At 46.8% G+C, this 24,494-nt stretch overlaps 1 protein-coding gene and 1 long non-coding RNA gene across 9 annotated transcripts in view; one reads left to right on the forward strand and one right to left on the reverse strand.

Moving 5' to 3' along the window:
• JADE2 (jade family PHD finger 2) overlaps positions 1 to 24,494 on the reverse strand; it is a 210,288-nt gene that overhangs the window by 9,120 nt on the left and 176,674 nt on the right. For 7 of the 8 annotated variants that reach the window (XM_043983149.1, XM_043983153.1, XM_043983148.1 and 4 more), the window contains 2 exons: positions 14,081 to 14,198; positions 3,684 to 3,812 (listed from right to left, as the gene is read on the reverse strand). In XM_043983149.1, coding sequence (XP_043839084.1) covers positions 3,684 to 3,812; positions 14,081 to 14,198 — 247 coding nt within the window. The remainder of the gene's footprint in view (positions 1 to 3,683; positions 3,813 to 14,080; positions 14,199 to 24,494) is intronic. The other variant, XM_043983154.1, reaches the window with a different exon arrangement.
• LOC122740662 lies at positions 1,108 to 14,074 on the forward strand. Its single transcript, XR_006354763.1, has 3 exons — positions 1,108 to 1,224; positions 13,051 to 13,286; positions 13,771 to 14,074. It is a non-coding gene; the product is annotated as an uncharacterized LOC122740662 (long non-coding RNA).

The raw sequence follows: 24,494 nt of genomic DNA on the forward strand, positions 1-24,494 counted from the left end.
CATTTCTTTGAACTGATCCTCCTCTGGCATGTTCTTGAAGTCTTTCCTTATTCAGGTCCTCTTCTCTTGGAAGGTGGCCAGCTTACCAAGAGCCTTAAAATGTAGCCCTCTCAACGGAACATAACAGTCACTTACCAACACCCTCTTTCTGGACATTATGCCTCTTTTAATGAGATTTCATCTTAATAGGATCTGGTCTAACTCTTTCTAGCTTACGGAGGGAGATCTTTCTGGATACTGACTCTACCATCCAACAGATTGAAAATTTGATAAGCAAGTTGTCAGTGTCTTTATCAAAGCCACTGACAGCAATGCTAAGTAGCCCAGGGCCAAGGGCAGATTCCCAGGGTACTGAGATTCACACCCAAGTTTTCTGACTCCAGTCACACCCAGGGTTCTTTTCACTACACCACAAGCACAAGAGGAATCATATAAATCTGACCCCTTCATTTACAAAAAGGGAAAAGGAGGCCAAAAGATGGCTTAGCTGAAAGGGAAGTTAGTTTTGGAATCAGAGAGAGACCTAGGTTTGAATTCAGCCGTGGCCATTTACTAGTTCTGTAACAGTGGCTAATTACTAAACCATAAATTCTCCAGGCCTTTATTTTTCCTCATCTATAAGATGTATAATATAGGAAAACTAACATCTATTAAGTAATACCTGTCCTAGCTCCCTCAGAGGGGTGTTACTTTGTAAAAGTACCCTAGAAAAGGGATCTATTATTATTTCACAGATGTGGGAGGTACTTATGTTTGCTTATTTTAAGACACTTTGTATGATCCATGAAATGTCTTTGAGTGAATGGACCCAAAGCAATGATTTGCTAATAGGACTTTTAGGCATTGATAGGGCAGATACTCTTGGGGTCTGTGGGGCAGAACTGGCACAACAACCCTCAACCGCCCCATCTACTTAAAGAAGATGCCTAACCCTATCCACAAGGGAGTCAGGGAGAGGGAATTTACCTTCTAACTCTTCCTTGAGTAACGGATTTTTGCCTGCTAGGCATGGCCGAGTCCGGCCCATTTCAAAACAAACAAACAAACAAACAACCCCAAAATGTCTACTGTGTTGGAGGTTATAAAATGATACTTTTCTTCTCTCTGCAGATGGTGATGGTTGTTTCAAGGAAGGAGTGATGCTGTCACAGCTGTATGGGGTCTCTGGTTATACCACCCTGCTGTTTCACATCAGCCATGAGGGGAAGACCCCAGCCACAAGATGTAAGCCCAAAGTAAACACTGCCTATTGCTATATCTGGCCAAATGTGAAATTCTGGATAAGGAGGTGTAAAAACATCTACGGATGATAGCATAAAGAACCAGGTAGTAGTACCAATTGAACCACTGGCTTGCTGTGTGACTTTGGGCAAGAACCATCTCCTCTCTGGGCCTCAGTTTCCCCATCTGTAAAAATGAGTAGGTTGGTTGATCTTTAAGACCCTACATATTTCTGACAGCTATGGTTTACGTTCTGAGTTTCCTCCCAGTTCTGGCTGCCTCGGTTCTCTATTATTAGTTCTCAGTCCTGTGTTCCGTGGTTCCTGCTGGCTTTGACAAATCTGTAATTCTAAGATTCTAACATCTTTTGGGCTTGTACTCTATGACACCAGGTTGCTGTTATCCTGGAGATGCTGCCAACTGTCTACCTGCTGACAAGTCTGTTCCCCTTCAATCTTGCTACTGGGTATACTTGACTCTGAAGAAGCCAGGGAGACACCTCCACCACCTCCCTTGAGAATACACCCACCTGCCCTCCCCAGGCCTCTCTGCTGACCTGACCACAAAGTCCCAACAGGATGGAGCTGGGAGTGGAGGATTCTTGGCTCTTTCCCCAGGATGCTGGGCCTCTGACTGTAGTCTGGGGAGAAGGGACCGTCCTGGTCATATCCCAGTCCTTCAGCTCAGACCTGGTTTTTCCCTCTCGAGCTCCCTGATGCCCTCTCCCCAGTTTCATGGTACATACGTGTTGTGACCTGAAGGTGCAAACACGGGAGATGATGTGTTGGCATTCGGAGCCCAGAAAAAATATGCTTGGTCCAAAGAGATTGCTACAGTTCAGGGAAGAGGGGGCTGATTTGGGGTTCCACTTTGACACTGGTCCCTGGCCTGTGTGGAATGGGCTGGTGTCTCTGACTCCATTCCCAGAAGCTGATTCAGAATCGAGTGACTCAGAAATCAGAAGACACACTCTCTCTCACCCTGTCCTTTATTTGGGATGGGATGAGGGATCACAGGAGATCCAACTTGGAAGTCAGGAGGACCTCAATGCAAATCCTGACTTGGAGAGGCACTGGCTCTGGGACCCTAAGGAAGTCTCTTGACTTCTCAGGGCTCTGGGTAATTAAGACTTTAAGTTGCAAGGAGTTCCTTATACCAGTGAAATCAGAGTCAGAAAGGGCCTCAGAGGTTGTCTAGTCCAACTCTCATTTTACAGAGGAGGAAACTGAGGCCCACAGAGGGGAAGTGATTTGCCCTAAGTCACACTATCAATAATTGGTGTGACTGGGGCAGCTAGGTGGTGCAGAGGATAGAGCATTGGCCCTGGAGTCAGGAGTACCTGAGTTCAAAACCGGCCTCAGACACTTAAGACTTTCTAGCTGTGTGACCCTGGGCAAGTCACTTAACCCCAATTGCTTCACTTAAAAAAAAAAAAATTGGTGTGACCAAGGTTCAAGCTCAGGTCCTCTGACTCCAGATTCAGTATTCTTTTTATTGCAGCATGCTCAAAGTGGGGCACCCAACCTTATCATATACTGTCCTAGGATGAGAAATTTAAAAAATAAAAAATAAAGGGGCAGTCAGAGAAGACAGGTAGCCAAATGCACCTAAATCCTCATGGCTGAGCTTTGCTATTGGATTTCTATATTCATTTTACTGCAAAAAAAATGACAGTGAGGACTGGCTTCAAGTTTGACCCCTGATTGACCTGCCTATGTACTGGGAAGTTCCTATGACCCCAATATTGGTTTGGTCACCTATGTTTAGGAAAGAAATATAGGGCTCTCCTTAACATAATCAGTTCAGCAAACTTCTAATCCAGGCATGGAGAGTTAACAAACTTGCCTAATCACAATGTCCTTTGGGTCAATGAAGTAGAGGGACATAGTCCAGACTGCGTGTGAATGACTGCTCCAAGGTCTCCTTCTCACTTGGCCTCTGTGCATATCTGCTTAGCAACAACAACCAGATATAAAGGCAGATATAAACCTAGTATATCTGGGTTCTAGTCAGGGTACGCAGAACACAGTGTGCTGGTGGGATGGCAGGGCTGGGGAACCACACACTTGCATGTCTGTAAGTAATCAGACTTGTGATCCTTTGGACACTTATGTTCCTTCTTGGCACCTCACCCACAAACCCACAATCTCCTCTTGGTTCTGCTGTCTCTCAGGAATAAATGATCGGGGTGGAGACATTCATTTCTTTCTAACTGGGTGAACCTTTGGGGTTGTCAGGCCCTAGAAACATGTATGTATGCATGTGTATATGTATAATATGTGTGTGTGTGTGTGTGTGTGTGTGTGTGTGAGAGAGAGAGAGAGAGACAGAGAGAGAGAGAGAGAGAGACAGAGACAGAGAGGCCACATGTGATGGCTTCATCACTCCAGCATCTTTGGTAGCATTGGTGATGTTTCTCTTGCCTGAGAGCCTGGATCCTGCAGTGGGTCAAGGCCACTTACCGAGCTGCCCCAGGACCAGCTCATTGCCTGGCTTCATTTTCTCTTTCTTTTCAGGGCTGGCCTTCCTGCTATCCCTTCCTTTCCATTTGGAGTCATTCTTCTTCCCCTTGCTTCTCTTCCCAGGTTGTTCTGTGTTGGATGGACATAGAAAGAGAGAGGGAAATAGTTACTCTAGCACAAACTTTCTAGAGGAGGTGTGTAAGTCTGCATCATACTTCCTGTGATTTGGGAGCAATAGAGAATTGGGGAAATCTAAGTTTCTCAGATCATCTGATTAAAAAAAAACTCTGCCCCAATGCACTCAACCAACATGTGTGATGTGTGCAGAGTCCTCTGCTCCAGCTGAGGGAGATGCTAAGGGTTCCTAATGGGAGCCCAATCTCTCAGTGCCAATCTACACAGCCGTTCCTTCCATGTATCAGAGGGGGCTATGACTTTAACCTTCAGAGAGAGGTCTGGCCATGGGACTTAGGGTCAAGGTCTCAGGTAACACTTGGGAACTCTGTTCTTATCACCAGAAAAATACCTACAAAGAATCCCTGAGGGGGTGTGTGTGTGTGTGTGTGTGTGTGTGTGTGTGTGTGTGTGTGTGTGTGTGAGGGTCAGTGCTACAGGCTAGTTGCTCACAGGAGCTAAATATGGGGAGGGGTGCTTTCCTACTGCTTAAAAACATTCTGAAAACAAAGTCAAAGTTCATATTAAACATGCCTACTATAAGCCCATAAATCTTATTCAGTAACATGAAGACAAGGCTATATAGGACTCTCTCTAAAACTGAATTTAAGCAGATTGCACCTGAATACAGATTCTGGGTCTTCCCTTGGTCCAGAGGACCCTGCTATGTACCAGCGGCAAACCAACAAGCAGTTAGGAAGCCCCCACGGACCCCGCTCTGTGCTGTGTGGGGTAGTGAGGAGGGTGGGAGGCAGGAAACTGGGATCTCAGTATCCCAAGTGTTTATATAGCTTTGTGTGAGAAATAAAGAAAAGAACAAGAGAACAAAATAAGGTATCAAACCTAGTGGGATACATCATACAAACAATAAAGGCCATGGGGGTTTAGAGGAGGCCACTCTGCCTCCCGTTCTAGCTTTATCAGAGAATGAGTAAGATTTAGAAAGAGAGGGAGCCAAGGGGTGGGCATGTGCCGTGTGTGTGTGTGTGTGTGTGTGTGTGTGTGTGTGAGAGAGAGAGAGAGATGCAGAGTGCATGAATGAATGTGCAGAGACTTGCACCAGTGTGGTGTGTTGGGGGAATAATAAGAGAGAGATAAGGTGGGAGAGTAGGCTGGGACCAGATCATGGAGGGCCAGGAATGTGAGGCTGAGTTTGCACTTGATAATGATGTGAAGATACTCAAGTAGGGGAATTTTACAATAAAGTGTATGTCATAGGGACATGTCATGTCAGGAGTTATGAAGTTGTCTTCCCCTTTTATTTCGCTGTAAACCAAAAGGGTGCTCAGCTCCCTTTACCCTGGATAATAGGGGAAACAGCCAATGACAATGAAAAATTTCATAGGGTTTTCTCCCCATAGACACTCCCAGGACTGGTGCAACAATCAAGGAGGAAATTAGCCAAGTTTCTAGACCTGTGGGAAGGGGGGGGGGGTAAGGGGAAAAACAGCTCCTGGGTATTGGGAAAAGGCCACACGTGAGTGTATAGATATCCTAACCCAACCTGCAATCAGTGATGTCTGAAGGTGAAAGAAGTAGGTCTTTTGTGAGTTAACCTGACTCCTAAGAGAACTTTTAAGTCTGGAGTTTTAAACCTGGGGTTTCTAAATTGGTTTAAAAATGCTTGAGAGGGGGCAGCTAGGTGGCAAAGTGGATAAAGCACTGACCCTGGATTCAGGAGGACCTGAGTTCAAATCCAGCCTCAGACACTTGACACTTACTAGCTGTGTGACCCTGGGCAAGTCACTTAACCCTCCTTGCCCCGCCCCCCCCCAATGCTTGAGAACTGTATTTTGTAACCTTATGTATTTTATATTATACATTGTGTATTATAGAGACAGGATATTCCTCTGGAAAAAGAGCCAGTGAGAGTCATAGGGAGCTGTGGGTAGAGTGATGGGAAGGGCCTGAGAACTACTAGTTCACTATACCTGCTGGGAGTCTTGGGAGAGTTTTAGGAGAGTGACACTGTGGAGTCACAGCTCCTGCTGGAATTATGAGATGTCTGACTCCTGAGTGACTGAGGTCATGTAGGTCTTTAGGGGAAGGAATGACTCACTGGCAGGTGTCAATAACTTTTAGCTCCATTAGATGTTGAAAGTTCTATTTGGCTTTTTTCCCTTGAGTTTTTGAGCAACATGCTTACAAGAAGGGGAGTTTGCCAAATGGTGAAATTCCTATAAATTTTCTGGCATGGATAATGAGGCAAGCAGGTGAGAACCATCCCCCGCCCCATCCGTGGGGTTTTGTGTCCCATCCCTTTCTCACTCCAAGCCTAACTTTCTTCATATTTAAAGTGTGAATAATGCTTGCATTATCTACAACAGAGGTTGTGAGGAACACCTGCAGATGTGTCCCATCTATTTTTGTGCGTGTCCCATCTTAATAAGCAAAGAAACGTGAGTTATCATTGCTGTCGCTATTTCACATGGTGAGCCCAGAATGATATTTCAATCAGGAAAGACTATTATGCACACTTTGGTATTTTCATCAAATGCTTATGCTTTTAGGAAGTATGAAATAATTAGACATTTGATGGTGACCTTCTCTACCTTCTTGTGTGACTCTGCCAAGGGATGAATTCCACCTCCCTGCCTCCCTGATGAGGCCCAAACCCAAGGATAGTTCACACACTTGAACTATACCTTGGATTTGGCCTTTAAAGGGACGGTTAGCCGTGGGACCTATGGAGAGGAGAATGGATGGGAAAGTATGGAGAGGGATTTACAAATAGATCTTTGGCATGTATTAAGGTGTCAGCTCCTTGAAGGTCAGAACCACATCCTGCCTATATTTATCTTCCTCAAGACTGTTGTACATAGGAATCTACAAACAGTGGGTATATTTGCATGTGTGTGCACGCACACCCAACTATGGCAGCTGGGTGGCACAGTGGATAAAGCACTAGCCCTGGATTTAGGTGGACTTGAGTTCAAATTTGACCCCAGACACTTACCACTTACTAGCTGTGTGACCCTGAGCAAGTCACTTGCCTGCCCCCCCCCCTCCCCCAAGCACATTAAACAGCTACTTTAGCTCACGGGTACTTTCTCCAACAAAAAAATCTATGAAACTCTTGAAAACATTTGGTAGCTTTTTTAAGGGAGCTGACGGGAAGGGTGGCTTTGTTTAAAAAACAAGATGAGATGGGGAATCTCTGACAGGCCCAAAGGAGGTTCTTCTGCAGAAGGTGAACCCTGAGAACAGCCAAAGTTATTGCAGCTGTTGGAAGAAGCAGACTTTACAATCAATTCTACTTATGTTAAGGCTTTTTTTTTTTCATTGCCAGGCCCATCTAAGAGAAAGCTAACAGATTGATTTGTCTTTTGTTGTTGTTGTTGTTGTTGTTGAGGCAATTGGGGTTAAGTGACTTGCCCAGGATCACACAGCTAGTAAGTGTCAAGTGTCTGAGGCCAAATTTGAACTCAGGTCCTCCTGACTCCAGGGCCAGTACTCTATCCACTGGGCCACCTAGCTGCCCCCGATTTGTCTTTTTTTAAAACAGTATTTCTGAGACATTAAAATGTTTAAAAAAAGACTCCCAGATCAAACAACAAAACAACCCCTCCCCCAACTTCCAGTGAGTCCTAAAGGAGAAGGTCTAAGTAGAGGACAGGTTAGCCCTGGGATTTTCTCTTTTCAGAGACTGAAGATTGCATGACAACCTCAGGGAGATCCTCTTGTAACGATTGGAATGACGCCACCTGCTGGAGACCTACTGTAGAAGAGTTCCACCCATGAAGCGAAGGTTTTTGAGGGCAAGACCAGGAGTCTTCTCTTTGGCGTCAGGAAGTGACGCGGGCGAGTGGGAGGAGGAAGGAAGAGACTGGCGCTCGGTCTCAGGCTCTTCCCTTTGGACTCTGGTGGAGAGCGGAGCTAGAAATGTGCTCTCGCTTTAATAGATAGGAATCTAGGCCTTTCTCTCTCTCTTTACCAAATTCTTATTCTCCTTAATAAATGCTTAAAAGTCTAACTCTTGCTAAAGCTTATAATTTATTGGCGACCACTCATTAGATATTTTAGATAGTTTAGCTAGAATTTTAGACCTTAACACTCTCATGAGGCATTAAAATGGGCCGAGGATGGGCTGACAGATGACTCTTCCCACTCTTCATCCTCTAACCCCCGGCTCTTGCCCTCCCCTCCCTCCCTTTTTACCCAGGCTAGTTTCTGGCCTCCTCTGGTAAAGTCCCCTTCTACAAAGGGCTTCTCTCACTGCCAGCTCATGCCTCTGATCCAAGCTAGGTGAAGGTCATTTGGATCAGGGTGTGGGGGGTCGTCTGCTACTTCTTCTGATGATTCCTGTAGGTGGAGGGGAGAGGAGGCCAGTGGTCTCATTGAGCATCTATAGGGAATCAAAGACAATTCAAGACCTTTTTGGAAGTGAAAACTCCCTCCAGAGACTTCAATTCAACAGGTATTTACTATGTTTTGTGCTGTGGGGAAAGCATGACCAAGAGTCAGTCTGTCCCTTCCCTTATGGGTTGTCTTCCTCTCACTGGACTTTAATACAAGCACCATAAGAGAGGAACAAAAGAGATAACAGGAGAGCTCAGGGAAGGCTTCGTGGATGGGCTAGTAGCACCTGAGTTGGGCCTTAAAGTAGGGATAGAATTCTGGTCAGGCAGAGACAGAGGTACACATGTACATTTCCTACCACACCTATCTTTATACTCAAAGGGGATCCCCAGTCATACGCGGTGGAAGAAAGCCCTTCAGCCCTTCCCTGCCCAGTTAGTTCTCTACTGGGCACAATTAGATTTATTTCCTGCTCTGCTTCCGCCTCTTGAGGGAGCTGGTTCCCCTCAACGCTGCAGTGTGATCACTGATTCTTCTGTCATTTCCTCAAGCTTTAGTCTTGCCCTCACAATCTTCTTCCAGGAGAAGCAACCAGGTATAGGGGAAAGAGCCCGAGACTCCTAATCAGAGTATCTGGGTTTGAATCTCAGTTCTGCTGCTTAACAATTGTGTGTCCTCCACTCCACCTTTCTTGGCCTCAATTTCCTTTTCTGTAAAAAGAGGGAATTAGATTGGATGAACTCTAAGATCCCCTGCAGCTAGCTCTAAATCTATGATCCTTGGGACTTCATCTTCATCATGTCCAGGGCTACAATTAAGACAAATGTTCTCGCTGGCTTTTGCTGTTGAATGAATCAGGAGGCAGAGCTATCATGAGAAGCAGTGCCCCTCCAGTCTCACTCTTTTCCCAGGACACCAACCAGCATGTTTCTTGAGCCCTGGTCCCTTCCTAAACCATAATTCTCCACACTACAGTCTAAGAAATTCATTCAGCTTAACAACCATGCAGATGAAAATTTGACTCTGTTTGGACAAAAGGTCACCTCCTCCAAACAAAGAGCAGGATTCTGGTCAGTGGGAGAATGCACTGCCCAGGCTGATGGAAACCTGCAGGCTGCCTGGGGGGGCGGGGCCGCCAGCTCAGGTGGGCTTGAAGTCTGACCACTGGAGATTTTCTACTTAAAAGGAATCACTTTTGTTGGCCTGTTCTTTTTTTTTTTTTGGCGAGGCAATTGGAGTTAAGTGACTTGCCTAGGGTCACACAGCTAGTAAGTGTTAAGTGTCTGAGGCCGGATTTGAACTCAGGTCCTCCTGACTCCAGGACTGGTACTCTATCCACTGTACCACCTAGCTGCCCCTGTTGGCCTGTTCTTTTTCTTTTTTTTTTGCTGGGCAATGGGGGTTAAGTGACTTGCCTAGGGTCACACAGCTAGTAAGTCAAGTGTCTGAGGCCGGATTTGAACTCAGGTACTCCTGAATCCAAGGCCGGTGCTTTATCCACTGCACCACCTAGCTGCCCCTGGCCTGTTCTAAAGAGGGTAACTCAGGAGGCCAGGTGTATTATAAAAGGCAGAGGTGAGAGGGGGTCCATTCCTTGCATAGGGGACAGCCCATGCAAAGCCTAGGGGGAGGGAACACAAGGACTATTTTGGTTGGCCTGTGGAGTGTGTGAAGGGGAGTGGTGTTGAACAAACCTGACAACATCGTTTAGAGCCAAGTTGTGAGGGGCTATCCTGACTCTAGGCCTGTGTGTGATGTGAAACCCCCTCATTCTATATACAAACCCAGAAACGATGAAATCACATGCATACGTGAAAGGGCAACATCCCAATAATTAATGGTTTCTTCGAGTACTTGGGAGTTATAATACCTTGGCATGACGCAACCAATCATAATAACTTAACCAAATGGTGCCAATCAGGCTGAATGATATCATAATGAAGCAGTCAGCCACCACCTTAGTGAGCGAGGGCCTCTCAACTTGGCCTGTGTTGTTAATGAGCAGGGCCAAGTCCCCTGGGGCTGAGCTGGGTTTGGAAGGAGACTTGGGAGAGGGGAAACTCCAGCTTGATGTGAGGGAACTGCCCATGTGTTTCCACACCTCCAGTCCCACAACAGCAGAGAATTTTTCTCTGCTTTCAGTAGGCAGAAGAAAGAATAGCCTGCCTGCCATGTGAGTCTTTGGGATAATGAGGGGTGTGGGTAGGGGAAGGAATTTCTGGTTCGAGAAGCACAGACTGGGGGGGAAGGTGTTAGGTTGCCCTTCCCAAGCATGGTGTGGGGCATCAGATGGGAAGCTTTTGATGGATAAAGTCCTCTGCATTAAAGTCAGGTAATATTTTCCCATTGCCTCTAGGATAAACCTCAACTCTTTTAGCTTGGCATTCGAGGCCTCTGTGAGCTGCCCTCAACCTACCTTTCTAACCTCATCTCGCACCCCTCTCCTATGTGAACTATCTGCTCTAGCCAGGCTGGTTTCCTTCCAGTCACCACCTACACCCCACACTCACTGAACCTTTGATCAGAATGTTTGTCTCACCCAGGAGAACCAATGCCATGGGGTCTCAGTTACCTGATCTATAAAATGGGGATAATAGTACCTGTAGAACTTACCTCAGTGGGTTCTTGTGAGAAACAAATGGGGAAATGTTTGTAAATTCATTGCAAACCTTAAGGGGCTATATAAATGTTAGCTGTCATCACTGCTATGATACACAGTCCTCTCTTATTCTCTAATTGTTTTCTACATTTCCCTTCACCCATCATTCCCCTATCCCCTGAACCCGCCCACTCTTCCTCCCTCCTCATCACTTAGTCTGGCCCTACTGGAAATGCTAAGTAAAGGTTTATTGAACTGAAAAGAAAAGTTAAATGAGGGAAGATCAGGAAATTCTACAGATGTAGCAGGCTAGGGATGATTCAAAAGAGGCAGAAGAGGGTGGCAGAAAAAGCACTGGGTTTGTAGTTAGAGAATTTGGGTTCAGATTCCTTTCGGACACAACTCCTTGTAGAACCTTGTGTAAGACATTTAATCCCTTTAGACCTCGGTCTCTTGAGCTCTAAAATGGGGTGCTTGGATTAGATGACCTCAAAAGCTCCTTTCTATGTCTTAGAATTACATGTTAAAGGTGGAAGGGATCTTGGGTCATCAGGTCCAACCCCTTGATGGGATGAGACTTGCCCAAGGTCTCACAGTGACTTAGTAGAAGAGCCCACACCACATAACTGAGGTCTCCTGACTCCCAGGAACGAGCTGATGTCATAACTGCCTTTTAAGGCCCGTTTCTTAATCCGCCCAAGCATGCCGCACTTTTCACAGGATGGTGCTGCTTTGCCCTCTCCTATGATCAGGCGCTAAGCCACCCATTGAGCTCCAACAGAACTATTTCTCCTCCACTGGCAAAGGGCAGGTCTCTTGGGGGATGTTCACCTTGACTCTGCTTTACAAAGACCAGGTGATTCCCCTGAGGATGGAAGTTTCTTTCACCTCTACTTTGCAGATGAAGAAACTGAGGCATTGGGAGTAAAAGTGGAAAACAGGCAAGTTCAGCTTTGGTGTGAACCTCCTAACAATGGGAGGAAGTGCTTGCCTTGGGAGGTGGTGAGCTCTCCCTCACTTCAAACAGGTATGCTGTGGTAGGGTTTGGACTGGGTGAGCACTGAAGACCCTCCAGCTTTACTGTGATAGATTGATAGTTGATGAAGATAGCTATAGCACGAAGGGCTTCTACCTCTTCCAGAACCCCCAGAACATTTCCTCTTTTCTCAGTTTATTGCTGATGACTCAAATTCCTCTACTAAAGCTTTACTGCTTTGTGTTAAGGTATTTAACAGAGGGGCACCCTATAAAATGGGAGTCTCCTGGGGGAGGGTCAAACAAGCCAGCCTGAATTCACTGGGTGAATCAGTCTACACTCCCATGCCTCAGTTTCTCTGCATGTAAAACGGGTGTTATGCTGGCTCTCTCTCTCTCTCTCTCTTTCCCCTGTCAGGGCAGTGGGTAGTATTAAAAGGCTGTGCTCTGCAGAAGGTAGAAAGTGCTGAGGTCAGCTGCCCTGTTCTCAGTCTTCCTAACCTAGGCCACAAAGAACTTCCCCTAATGGCTCCCTCTTTCCAGCTTCAATGTGGTCCCTGGAAAGTTTGCCCTATTAAAGCAGTCTCCTATGGGACACTGCCCTTCCCCCAAACTCCCCTCCCCACCCCACCCCCTTTCCCCGACAGCTTTTCCCAGGGAACTGGGAGGGTGGTCCTGCTGTAAGCGCCAGTATCATCTAGCTCCCCCTCCGTACGTGGCTTTCCGACTCAACAAGTCAGAGGGAAGCTTTGTGAAAGAACACTCCGTCCCCAACAGTTCTGAGACGAGCCCTCCCCTCCCCTTCCCCCCACCTTCCCCTCTGCCCATGTGACCCAGCTTGATACGGGTCCAGACCACAAACACAACAACTGTGCTGGAGCTGCAGGCCAAGGGGCCAGATGCTGGAAGAGGGCTCTGTGGCTCTCAGCTTATGGGCCTGAGCCTTGGTGTGGGGAAGGGGGAGGGGGCCACCAGGCTCCCTCCCCCCTCTCTCACTGGCTGGCTGCTTGTTGCTGCATTTCAGGCTTATTAATAATAAAGACAATGATGGTAATTAGCAAGAGCAGGAGCCAAGTCTGACTCCCAGACTCAAAGAATTTTGGAGCAGGATGGGAGGGACTAGGGGAGAAGTTGGGCCAGCGGCATCTGAAGGACAATCTAACCAAACCCCAAAGACTGACTGCCTGGGCGGGTTGTTTTCTGTCAGGGGCACTGGGGCTGGGGCTCACTGGGCTATAAACAACTCAAGCTGTCAGAGCCCAAAGAACATGGAATCCAGAAGCCAAAACATTAATGCTTAACCTTTGATTCTCTCCCAAGCCTGAGGCAAACTGCTGCCAGTGCCAGGACAACTGTTCCTCCAGTTTGCCAGCCCAGATGTGTCCCCTGGCCCTCTGTTCTCAACGGCTCCGAGGGTGCCATCTGAACCCAGATGGGAGGAGACGGCCCGAGGAAGGGAAAGTGGAGACAAGAATCGTGGACCCCTCCTCCCCAAATCTTCTTGGAATTCGGCTCTGAGCTCTGTCTCTGGCCAAGCCGAGGACCGCCTGAGACTGGTTTGCTAGCAGTTCCCAGCCAGCAGTCCCACCCTGGACAGTCCCTAGAGGGCAGTTCTGCATAGTCCGACAGTTACAGGCTTAATCACAAACAATGCTCTTGAGGGAATCTGGGGGCTGGGGGGTGGGGGAAGACCAGGGGAGCCAGTAGCTTCTCCTGTTTTGCAGAAGGCCCCCAAAGCTTCTACTGACCCATCCTGCCTGCCCTTTGAGGCACAGCTTAAGAGCTGTCTCCTCTATGAAGCCTTCCCTGATAGCTCAAGTCAACACTGATCACTCCCCTTCCTGCCTGCCCAAAGCACTTACTGTCCATCCCAGAGACCACTTGTTTGTATCCAAATGAGCATTAATAGAATACTAGGTAGCTATTTAGTGTCTCAGCTTCCTGGGGAGACTGTGAACTCCTTGAGGAAGGGGCAGGAGCGCTTTTCTTCTGTCTTCTGTGATCAAGGACTGACTTGACTTCTTCCCATTTTCTCTACAGTGCGGTCAAGCACAGGCCCGGCAGAGAGAAGCCATTCAATAAAGGTCCAGTCTGGGAGTCCTGATACCTGATCCTGATGCCCATCTCCCCACCTCCCCATCCCTCGGTCTTTGTACATTTGCAACTGGCTGAAATACTCATCTCCCGAAGGTTAAGGGCAATTGGGAGCATCCAGCCTAAGTTTTCAACTGGAAAGAGGGGAGAACGGGGGCAGGGGGAGGTTCTCTGTCTACTGCTGCTTTGTCTAAGGGCTGCAGAGGCCTGGGAAAGGGCAACCCAGCTATCTCCAGTCCCAGGAAGGGGCTCCTACCTCGATAAAGATCCTTTTCAATAAGTCTCATCTGAAGGTGGAATATTTGTTCCTGAAGTTTGCAGATGGAGTGTTTCATTTTCTCTCGCCTTGTCACCATGTAGCACAGATTTCTAACCTGAGGAAACACAAGAAAGATTTCCCACCTTACCGAGTTGACTATGAGAACTACCCCCTCTCTATTCCCAGGGGGGGTCACTGAGAAATGAGAGGGTAGCAAACACTGCCTCCCAGAACACCCACAGCCCTTCTCTTGCTCCTGGCCTCCAGTTATCAGCCCATGCTCATGGGCATGATGCCAAAAGTCAGTGGGGGGAGGGGGTAGATGGCTGGGGTCATATTTCAGCTCGGCTACTTTTTATCATGACATTTAACCTCTCTGAGCTCAGCTCCCCCATCTGGAAAACAAAAAGGTAAGACTAAATGACATCTATGATCTCTTCTACCTCCAAACCCACAGTCTTATGAATACGCTAATTCCCGGCCAAGAAGTAAGCGCTTTGGGATTTGGGCTCTAATCTGTTTGGGCCTGGAACGATAGGCGACTTTCTCAGTTTCAGGCTTCTCATCTGCAAAATGGAGATATGGGAAGGAGAGGTATGTGTTGTACCCTACTTTATAGGTTGTGAGGAAAGGACTTTATAGATCTTTAAGTGACATAGAAATGTGAACTGTGATTATCGGAATAATTGTCACAATAACCACAGTGTCATCAGAGGCATACTGGATACAGGGCCGGATTTAGCCAGTAAGACCTGGTTCAAATTCTGCTTCTGACAGACTGTGTGACCCTGGGCCAATCCTTCAACCTTGCAGTGCCCCAGGTTACACCATAAGTTGCAGGCAGTTGCATATATGCTCTGGTAATGGGGGGATCCTCATCAAAAATTGCCAGTACCAGGGAAGCTAGGTGGCACAGTGGATAAAGCACCGGCCCTGGAGTCAGGAGGACCTGAGTTCAAATCCGGCCTCAGACACTTAACACTTACTAGCTGTGTGACCCTGGGCAAGTCACTTAACCCCAACTGCCTCACTAAAACAAAACAAAACAGAACCAAAAACCAAAAAGAATTCCCAATACCAATGAAATCAAAGGTCCAGTGACCAAAGCTCCTACTCAAAAATAAAACAAAACAAGAGAGTGAGAAAGATGGGGCATCAGTGCTGACTCTTCAGTTTTCTGGGTTCTCTAAGGAGCCTCTTCTGTCCTTCACCTCATTCTCTTAGCCTCGGGATGGGGCTAAGGCATTCTCCTTACCAGGTAAAAGGTATCCCCTGAGCTGCTGGTTGACATGCTTCTGCTTTGAGGCCAAACCACCAAGTTCTGAGAGTAAGTACTGTCACCTGGACACCCCAAACCTCTCCTCTTCTATCCACAGTGGGAGACCCCAGAGGAAGCAACCACCCCCTGTGTCTCAGCTACTGGCTTTCCTGCAACATGAATCCCCCCCACCCTTAAGAACTCTATTGGAGACCGGCAGCTACGAAGAACCAGCCTCATCTCAGGCTGCCCCGGAGTCAGCATTTAAGCACCTCTGCACCAATTCGTCAGTTTCCCATCTATCAAGGCCCCTTCCTTTTTCTGAATTCTCTTCCAGAGGTCAGCCACTCTACATCTTTGCCTTATTCCCAGACAGCCCTGACAGCAGGAACACCTTGGCCTAGTCTCTATTCTAGTCCAGAAGTGTATTTTGTTCTTTCTCGTAATCCACACTCCTCACACACTGCAGTAGGCTCCTGTCTGGCTTCTCCTCAAGCACTACTGCACCAGATTGGGCTTTAATTCCATTCCTTCCTTAACTTAAAGGGCAGGAACAAAGGAGAGGTTACTGGTCACCAGGGCGTCTGTGTCCATCTTCCCCACAACAAGCACTTTAAGCCTTTCTAGAGAGTCCATCAAGAATTTTCCCGACTCCCCTTTGTGGCTGAGCTTGAATGAAGAAACAAATGCCCTGTGGCAAGAGGCTGTCTTCCTTCTACTTCTCTATCTCCATCCTTCAAACTTGAAAAACTTAACTGACTCCTAAATTTGGGGACTAGTTCTGAGGACTGAAGACCCTTTCTAGAGTTCCTTCCAGCTGTAACCTTCTGAGTTTTCTATCCGTACTGAAGCCTGAAGGTCAGGATCAGGCTTTGCTGGAAAAAGGCAAGGGGGATTGGGGAGGTCAAACACAAAATGCTGCTATTTGCTCTTGGAACCTCGTTCAGGGGGGCCAGGATGTGGGGTTATAATAGCTCTATCGTGCTGCCCCTGCAGTAACATTTGCAAACAGGGACTAGAAATTCCCTTGACTGGAGGCCCTCCAGAGATGCTTTAAGTGCCAACCACAACTGCTGAGCTGAGTAAGTCTGCATGAATGGGAGAAGTCCCTACTCAGGGCCTCCATTCACAAAACCTTCCAGAAGCCACATAGTCCATGCTCCCGCACAGCACAGGGATACCCTCTCCACCAGCCCTGATAGGTGGCCTCATGAAGCAGCCCAGCCCACTTCTGTTATAAAACTCTTCCTTCTACTGAGCTGAAACCAGCTCCCCAGCATCTTTTAACCATTGGCCTCAGCTCTGACTGCTGGGGCCAAGCAGAACTTGCCTCTTCCTTCTTCCACATGATGGCTCTTAAGGGAAATGTGGCAAACTCGGGGGTGGGGCCTGGCCCAGAAGTCTATTCCCACAGTACTCGGCCTGTGTCTCTAACCACTGGTCCACTCTGGCACCTGGCTTTGGTGAATGAAGAATCACAACCTTTGTCATTCTGCCTGGCTCTTGTGGTACTGCCTGGCTTCCAGCCTAGGCAGTTCCCTCAAGACAAGATTCCTGAATAGCAGCTCCCACTCAGCTACAGGAGACACTTCTAGGCCAAGCGGAATGTCCTCATTAGGACAGCGATACTGATCAGAGTTATTCGAGTTCTTCTGAGATTCAAATCGTAAGATTCACTGTATAGGGTAGTGAAGCCAGTCCTAGGAAGTGACCTGCCTTCTCTTCTGGGAAGATGGGTTACCTGGACACCAACCACCCCCAACCACCACGTCTCAGGAAGGTCAACCACCAAAGGGAGATGCAGGAGGGAGAAACCATGACCCAAGGTCTAATCCCATCACCACCTTTTGGTTACAGGTCAAGAGTTCAGCCCATGTTATCCTGTCCCACTGGGCCTGGGTCAGAAATGTCAATGCAGAACCCCAAACTCTTTGGTTGATGTATGTCCACCAACAAAAACCGAGCTGAATCTTCTATCCATCCAACCCTTGGCTCCCACCCCATGCTCTTCAGCACACACCCTCTGTTCCAGTCAAGCCAGTCTTGTTACTTTGCTCTAGCATCTGCTGGGTTTATAGGATCATAAACTTAGGGCTGGAAGGATCTGTACAGGTTGAGTCTAGCTCCTCATTATACAGATGAAGAAACTCAGGTCCAGAGAGATTGCCTTGTTGAATTCATACAACTGTTAAGTATCACGGGATTTGATTCGTCAAGAGTCACTCAGCCAGCTAGTGAGCATTTGTGGCAGGTCTGTTCTCTACACTATGCCACACTGTGTCTTCACCCCTGTGGGCGTTCCTACCTATAAACCCTTCTTTCTTCCATCAGCCTAGTCAAACCTTGGTCCTGATCCTTCCCTCCAACTGCTCTTCTCTACAGTGACCTCCCCCTGCTCTGAACTCCATTTATGCCCCTCAGTCTGGAGCCTATCACATGATGCCTGATATCACTCTTTTTTTCTTTTTCTTTCTTTCTTTCTTTCTTTCTTTTTTTATTGCGGGTCAGTGAGGGCTAAGTGACTTGCCCAGGGTCACACAGCTAGTAAGTGTCAAGTGTCTGAGGCCAGATTTGAACTCAGGTCCTCCTGAACCCCGGCCCGTGCTCTATCCATTGCTCCACCTAGCTGCCCCATGTCATTTTTGGTTTCCTATGTGGGATCTTATCTCTCTAAGCAAACTGTGAGATTCCTGAAAACAAAAGCCTGCTCATTCCATCCCCAAATCTCCTGCCTAGCTCTTCTCTGCCACAGTGCATCACAAAGCTGGGGACACAGCCCCTAGTAAATACTCAGTAAACATACATCTGACTGACTGGTGAGGAAGCAAAACCCTTGGCTAAAACCTTTGGTTTACTTTCCTTCTCATCTAGCAATGAGATTTTTTTACTTCTTAGGCTAATACAGCATGAACATGTTAAGCCTGAGAATGGTGGGAAGAAGAAAGGAAGCAGACAGCTGGGCACAGAAGGCCACAGGGGTGGGTTGCTGTCTAGTTACGTGTCTGCACTCCTGCACACACTTCTCCAGTTTGTAAATCTTTTATTAATGTCTTTCCATATTATTAAAGCTCTGGCACTTAGAGTATCAGTAAATTCCTCTTGTCAAATGACAACTTTGATACAATTTTTGTTTTCCACATTAAAAACTAAGCCTAGGGGCAGCTAAGTGGCGCAGTGAACAGAGTACCAGCCCTGGATTCAGGAGTACCTGAGTTCAAATCTGGCCTCAGACACTTGACACTTACTGGCTGTGTGACCCTGGGCAAGTCACTTAACCCTCATTGCCCCACCCAAAAAAAACCCCCAAAACCAAAAAACCAAACTAAGCCTAGAGGTTGGGGAGGGAACTGATAAATAACAGGTAGGAGGGCTATTGCTAGGAAATTATTTAAAGAGTGTTGATTGGGACAGCTAGGTAGCACAGTGGATAAAACGCTGGCTCTGAATTCGGAATGACCTGGGTTCAAGTCTGGCCTCAAGACACTTGACACTTGACACTTACTACCTGTGTGATACTGGGCAAGTCACTTAACCCTCATTGCCCCGGGGGAAAAAGTGTTGATCATTCTGGGAGTGGTCAGGCCTGTGGGCTGAAGAGTAGAGTGGAGTGCATAGAGTGTATGGGGGATGGGTGCTGAATACTGAAAGGAAGAGGATACCTAAATGAAGATCTTTTGATGCTGATTTTGTGTTCAGAGCATCAGGGACAAGGGCAGCCAAGTGAAAGTCCTGGGAGCTGATTCTAAGTTGGAAGGCTGGGGAGTGGCTTCTAGGCAGGGGCGGGTGACTCCGGTCTGGGGAGTGGGCCAAAGGGTCCCAAGGCCATGAAGCAATGTCAGCTTTCTAGGAGCTGGGATGAGCAAGCCCTGGCAGACAGAGATGTCTGACTTGACTGGCATAGTTCTTAGCTCTACTAGTTTCCACATAGGAAAATGGAGAACTCAGGGAGAAAGAAGCCAACAGACCTGGATGTGAGTATGATGTGTGTGTGTGTGTGTGCAGATCATAGAGAAGCAGAGCCTCTGAACCCTTCCCAACCTCCAAGGATGAGATGATGTGCAAACTTTCTCCAGTGGGGTTTTGCTCAGTGTATGTTCTCAGCAAGGGGCTCTTGTCCCAAAGCTACTCCCAGATCTTTCTAGCTCCTCCATAAACCATCTGTTGCCGAGTTTCTTGGAATAACACTCCAGCTGCAGCTTGGTCCTAGGAAGTCACTGATTAAACAGAGCTCTGTGGGAGCAGAGCAAAAACACACGCACAGACACACACAGACACACACAGACACACACAGACACACACAGACACAGACACAGACACACACACACACACACACACACACACGCACACACAGAGACACACACGTTCCTGATAAAAGTCCCTGCCTGGAAAGACGACACAGTTGCTCAGTTACATCAGAGCATTTGTCATGGGCTGGCTTTAAGTGATGCAATTTTTTTTTTGGTCAGTCATGAATAAACAGCTCTATGAGGAGAGAAAGCAAGGCCATTTTCAGGGCTTCTACTCTTTGGGGCCAAGTCCTATGTCAGTATTTTTTAGGAGAGTGAATAAGATGGGATAGTCCAGTGGCATTTACTAGAGGCCCGACAAGCACTGTTTCTCCAGATCCCTGCCTCTGTGGCCAACTCTATCTGTAAGGAGGCTCAGGCCCAGAATGGCTGGCCATCAATGGGAGGAAGGGGGCCCGAAGGAATAAATAGGCTGGGTTCAGAGAGGAGAACTCCCTTCCAGAGCACGCTGACATCTGACTGAACATGCCCTTCTCCAGCGGCCTCCCCCCATCCCCACAATCACCTTTCCTGCCTAATCCTCTCCCAGCTTGCTTGGGACTGACACTTCAGCAAGCCCGTTTTTGTTAGCCATCAAATAGTACTTAGGTTGTAATCTCTCAGGAGCCTTTGTGGGCTTAACAGTGACACATCACGCTTCACTTTTTCTTCTGCTGCCTCAGTAGCCAAAGTGGCCTTGCCCATCACATTTCTCTCCATTTCCCCAGAACTGGACTGCTCCTGCCTTAGGGGCCAGAACACCACAACTTGCTCAAGCCATTCCAGGTTTGTTCTCCCATCACCAAGGAATGAATGGGCAGGAAAGTCTCAACGGATGAGTTTCTGAGATGTGTGATGTAAATAACTGATAAACATCATCACTGTGGGAATGGTTAAGACCCAGTCAAGAGGGAGTGGGAAGGAGCCAGGGAAAGTGATGAATGATGCTCTTTCTGAGTTATAGATTGGAAGCTGAGCTATAGATTGGTTGTAGCAGTGCCAGTCATTGAGGAAGTCACTCAATTTTGTATTTGGCCTGAACCTACTAACTTTATTCTTTCCCATGGGGCTTTGTCTGCTACTACAGTCAGAATGGAAAAGGCCCCTGGATAGAGGAGTCAGGAGACTCTGCTGTTAAATCACTGAGTGACCTTAGACAAGTTCTCTCTTTCCTTTGGGCCTCAGTTTCCCCATCTGTAAGATCCAGACTTGGATTAGATGATCATTAAGGAACCTTTCACATGTGCCTAATGAAAACTGCAGGCTGGATTTTTTTTTTTTTTTTTGGTCTTTGTGTCTTCGGGTGGCCCAGGGCCTGATGGTGGAGGAAAGGCAGTGAGCTCCTGAACTCATGACACGATCGCTCCAAAAAACATCCAAATAGCGCCATAGGAAAATGCCCAGAGCAGCAAAACTCACAGAACAAGATGCTGAAATCATCTACCCAAGAACGGCTTGGAAGGTCAGAAGGAGGGAGCTGCTGTGCTGATACAGGAGTCGGGCCCAGCCCCACAGTCACCCTGACACAGATCCAATCCACTCCCAGGAAGGCCTCACCAGAGAAGCAGACCCCCCCAGAGCCTCTGAATCAGCTGAAGCACCAGTGTCGTCTGGAACTAAGCTCACAGTCTGGTGAGTGGGCTGAGCCCTGGGCAGGGGGAAGACTACAGGGGTCTATGCTGGTGCTGAGGCAGAACTTGGATTCTATACCCCTACTGAGAACCAAGTGGTAGGCTTGAGTAGCAGTGGCCCAGGTGGGGGAGGGGCAGAGGCTCATCTGAGCTAACAACCACAACACACAAAGCTGGTTGATTGGCAAGTTGGTCTGGTGTCATCTACATACCAGGGAACAGGCCAGGTGAGTGAAGAACCTGATCCTCCTTAAATCTTAATTTCCTCCTCCTTAAATTCCACCTGGGAATTCTGAAGCTTGGGATACTGCAGCCTGGAAACAGTGCCCCACTTTAAGGAGCTAAAAGTCAAGTAAAAGAAAGGCAAGATGGGCAGACAGAGAAAGGTGAGGACCATAGAAAGTTTCTTCAGTAACAAGGAAGACCAAGGGGCACCCTCAGAGGAAAACGTCAACATCAGGGCCCCTATAGCTAAAGCTTCCAAGAAAAATATGAATTGGTCTCAGTCCATAGAGGCACTCAAAAAGGACTTTGAAGATAAAGTTAGAGAAATAGAGGAAAAAATGGAAAGAGAAATGAGGGGGATGCAGGAAAGATATGAGAAAAAAGTCAACAGCTTGAAAAGTCAAATTGGCCAAATGGAAAAGGAGGTACAAAAGCTCTCTGATGAAAATAATTGCCTAAGAATTAGGACTGAACAAATGGAAGCTAGTGACTTTATGAGAAACCAAATGAATAAAAAAATAGAGGGCAATGTGAAATATCTTCTGGGAAAAACTGCTGACCTGGAAAATAGGTCCAGGAGAGAGAATTTGAAAATCATTGGTCTACCTGAAAACCATGATCAAGGAAAGAGCTTAGACACCATCTTCCAAGATATTCTCAGGGAAAATTGCCCTGAAATTCTAGAAGAAGAAGCTAAAATAGAAATTGAAAGAATCTACCAATCACCTCCAGAAAGAGATCCCAAAAGGAAAACTCCTAGGAATATTATAGCCAAATTCCAGAGCTCTCAGGTCAAGGAGAAAATATTGCAAGCTGCCAAAAAGAAAGAATTCAAGGACTGTGGAGCCCCAGTCAGGATAGCACAAGATCTAGCAGCTTCTACATTAAAGGACAGGAGGGCATGGAATATGATATTCCAAAGGGCAAAGGAAATGGGATTACAACCAAGAATCACCTACCCAGCAAAACTCAACATAATCTTTCAGTGGAAAAAATGGGACTTTAATGAAAAAGACTTTCAGATATTTGTGATGAAAGATGATCATTAAGGTCCCTTCCCACTTTAATAACTATGTTTGAGCTGATGTAAGCTTAAGCAAAGACCTCTCCCTCTGCTAGCTGCATTTGTATAAGCCACAGAGAATGGGGGGGAAGGCTCTTAAAACCTGAAAAGGCTTTAGGTCCTGGTCATCGTTGGTATCTCTCTCTGGCTCCAAGGCTCTGACCCAGATGAACCTGCTTCTCCTCCCTCTATAACATCTCTCTGGGTATTCTCATCAGCTCCAATAGGTTCAATTGTCATTGTAATGCAGATGATTTCCAAATCTACCTATCCAGTTCCTAAAACTCCTGAGCTCCAGTCTGGCATCACCAACTGCTTGATGGCTTGCTCCATTTAGGTGTCTTACAGGCATCTCACATTCAACATGTTCAACACGGTACTCATTATCCTCTTCCTCTAAATCTAAATTTCCTATATCTGTTGAATAAGCCATAACCTTTCCACTGACAGAGGTCTGCAGTCTTAGAGTCACCCTCAGACCCTCCATATCCAATCAACTGCCAACTTATAATAATTTTACATAGAGAACAACTCTAGCATTTTCTCTTCTCTCCATACTGACATACTAGTTCATTTCCTCATCACCTCTCACCTAGATTACTGCAATAGCCTCCCAATTGGATTTCCTGCTTTTAGTCTCTCTGATTCTCCAATTCATCCTCCAATAGCTACCAAAAGAATTTTCCTAAAGTACAAGTCTTTCAATGTTACTGATCAAGAATCTTCAATGGCTCACTACTGCCTCTAGGATAAAAATGAGTTCCTCAGCTTGACCATTAAAGCCTTTCAGTGTGTCTCCAGTCTAACTTTCCAGATGTTTCACCATTACCTCCTTTAGTTTCCATGAGGAAACTAAAATCAACTGCTTGGTGGCTCCCGAACTTGGCGCTCTGTCTCTTGTGTTCATGCTTTTGTGTATGTTGTTCCACATATTTGGAATGTACTTACTCCCTCTTCACCTTTCCGCTTTTCTCAAGGTTTGATTCAGTTACCACCTCTTTTGGGAGGCCTCATTGCTATTGCTATCTTGTTCTTCAAATTATCTCATGGTTATTCTATATTCGCTTAAGTGATGCATCTCCAATTCCCCCAATAGAATTAGCATGGGATTGCTTTTTATTTTGTCTTTGTGCCTCGCACATAACAGACAATAAAAGAGGTAAGCTGTATTGAATTGAATAAGCTTTTTAATAATATAATTTTAGGCAATGGAGAAGATTTTCGTGTTGAGGTGGGGGATAGACGTGAGGATATTTCTATAAGTGGCTTCAACCTTAGGCCCGTGGGGGTGCCCTGGACCACCAGTGTGAGGAAATGACCTTGTTCCTACAGCATACTTGAGAAAGTAGCATCATTCTGGCTGGGGATGCCTATGCTGTATACCAAGGGCCGTTACTCTAAACATCTAGAATCTTCAAGTTACACTTTAAAGTCAACTTACTGTCAACCCTCCCCCTTTGTCAAAAATTAGTTTCTTTTTGCATGACGGGAACAAAGCAAGCTTCCTTGATGAAATGCCTAATTCTTTCTTCAATACCTTTTGTCACCTGCATCTTGCAGTCTCATATTTGTAACAGATGAACTTGAAAGTTTATAGAATTATTTTGGAAGGAGCAAAGTCATTGAATGTGTATGGAAAGTCTCCTAACAATGTGTGGGGCAAGAGAGGACATTTTTAGCAGAATGATTTTGGGGGGGGGGGGAGAGAGAGATGGGGAGAAATGGTCTGGGCCTGTGGTTTCCCGATGTGGAAACTCCTTCCACTGGTGCAGATCAGCTACTTGGAAGACTTAGAGAACTGACTGGGGCACAGAAGTGAAGAGACTTGCCCAAGGTCACAGTCAATATGGATCAGAAGGTGGACATGAACCTAGGCCTTCTTGATTCCAAGGTTGGCTTCCTATGTAATGTCTCTTAGAGGAGATTTACTGACACAGAAAGAAGACAC

Source organism: Dromiciops gliroides, chromosome 2 (genome assembly GCF_019393635.1).
Source record: "Dromiciops gliroides isolate mDroGli1 chromosome 2, mDroGli1.pri, whole genome shotgun sequence".
Taxonomy (NCBI): Eukaryota; Metazoa; Chordata; class Mammalia; order Microbiotheria; family Microbiotheriidae; genus Dromiciops; species Dromiciops gliroides.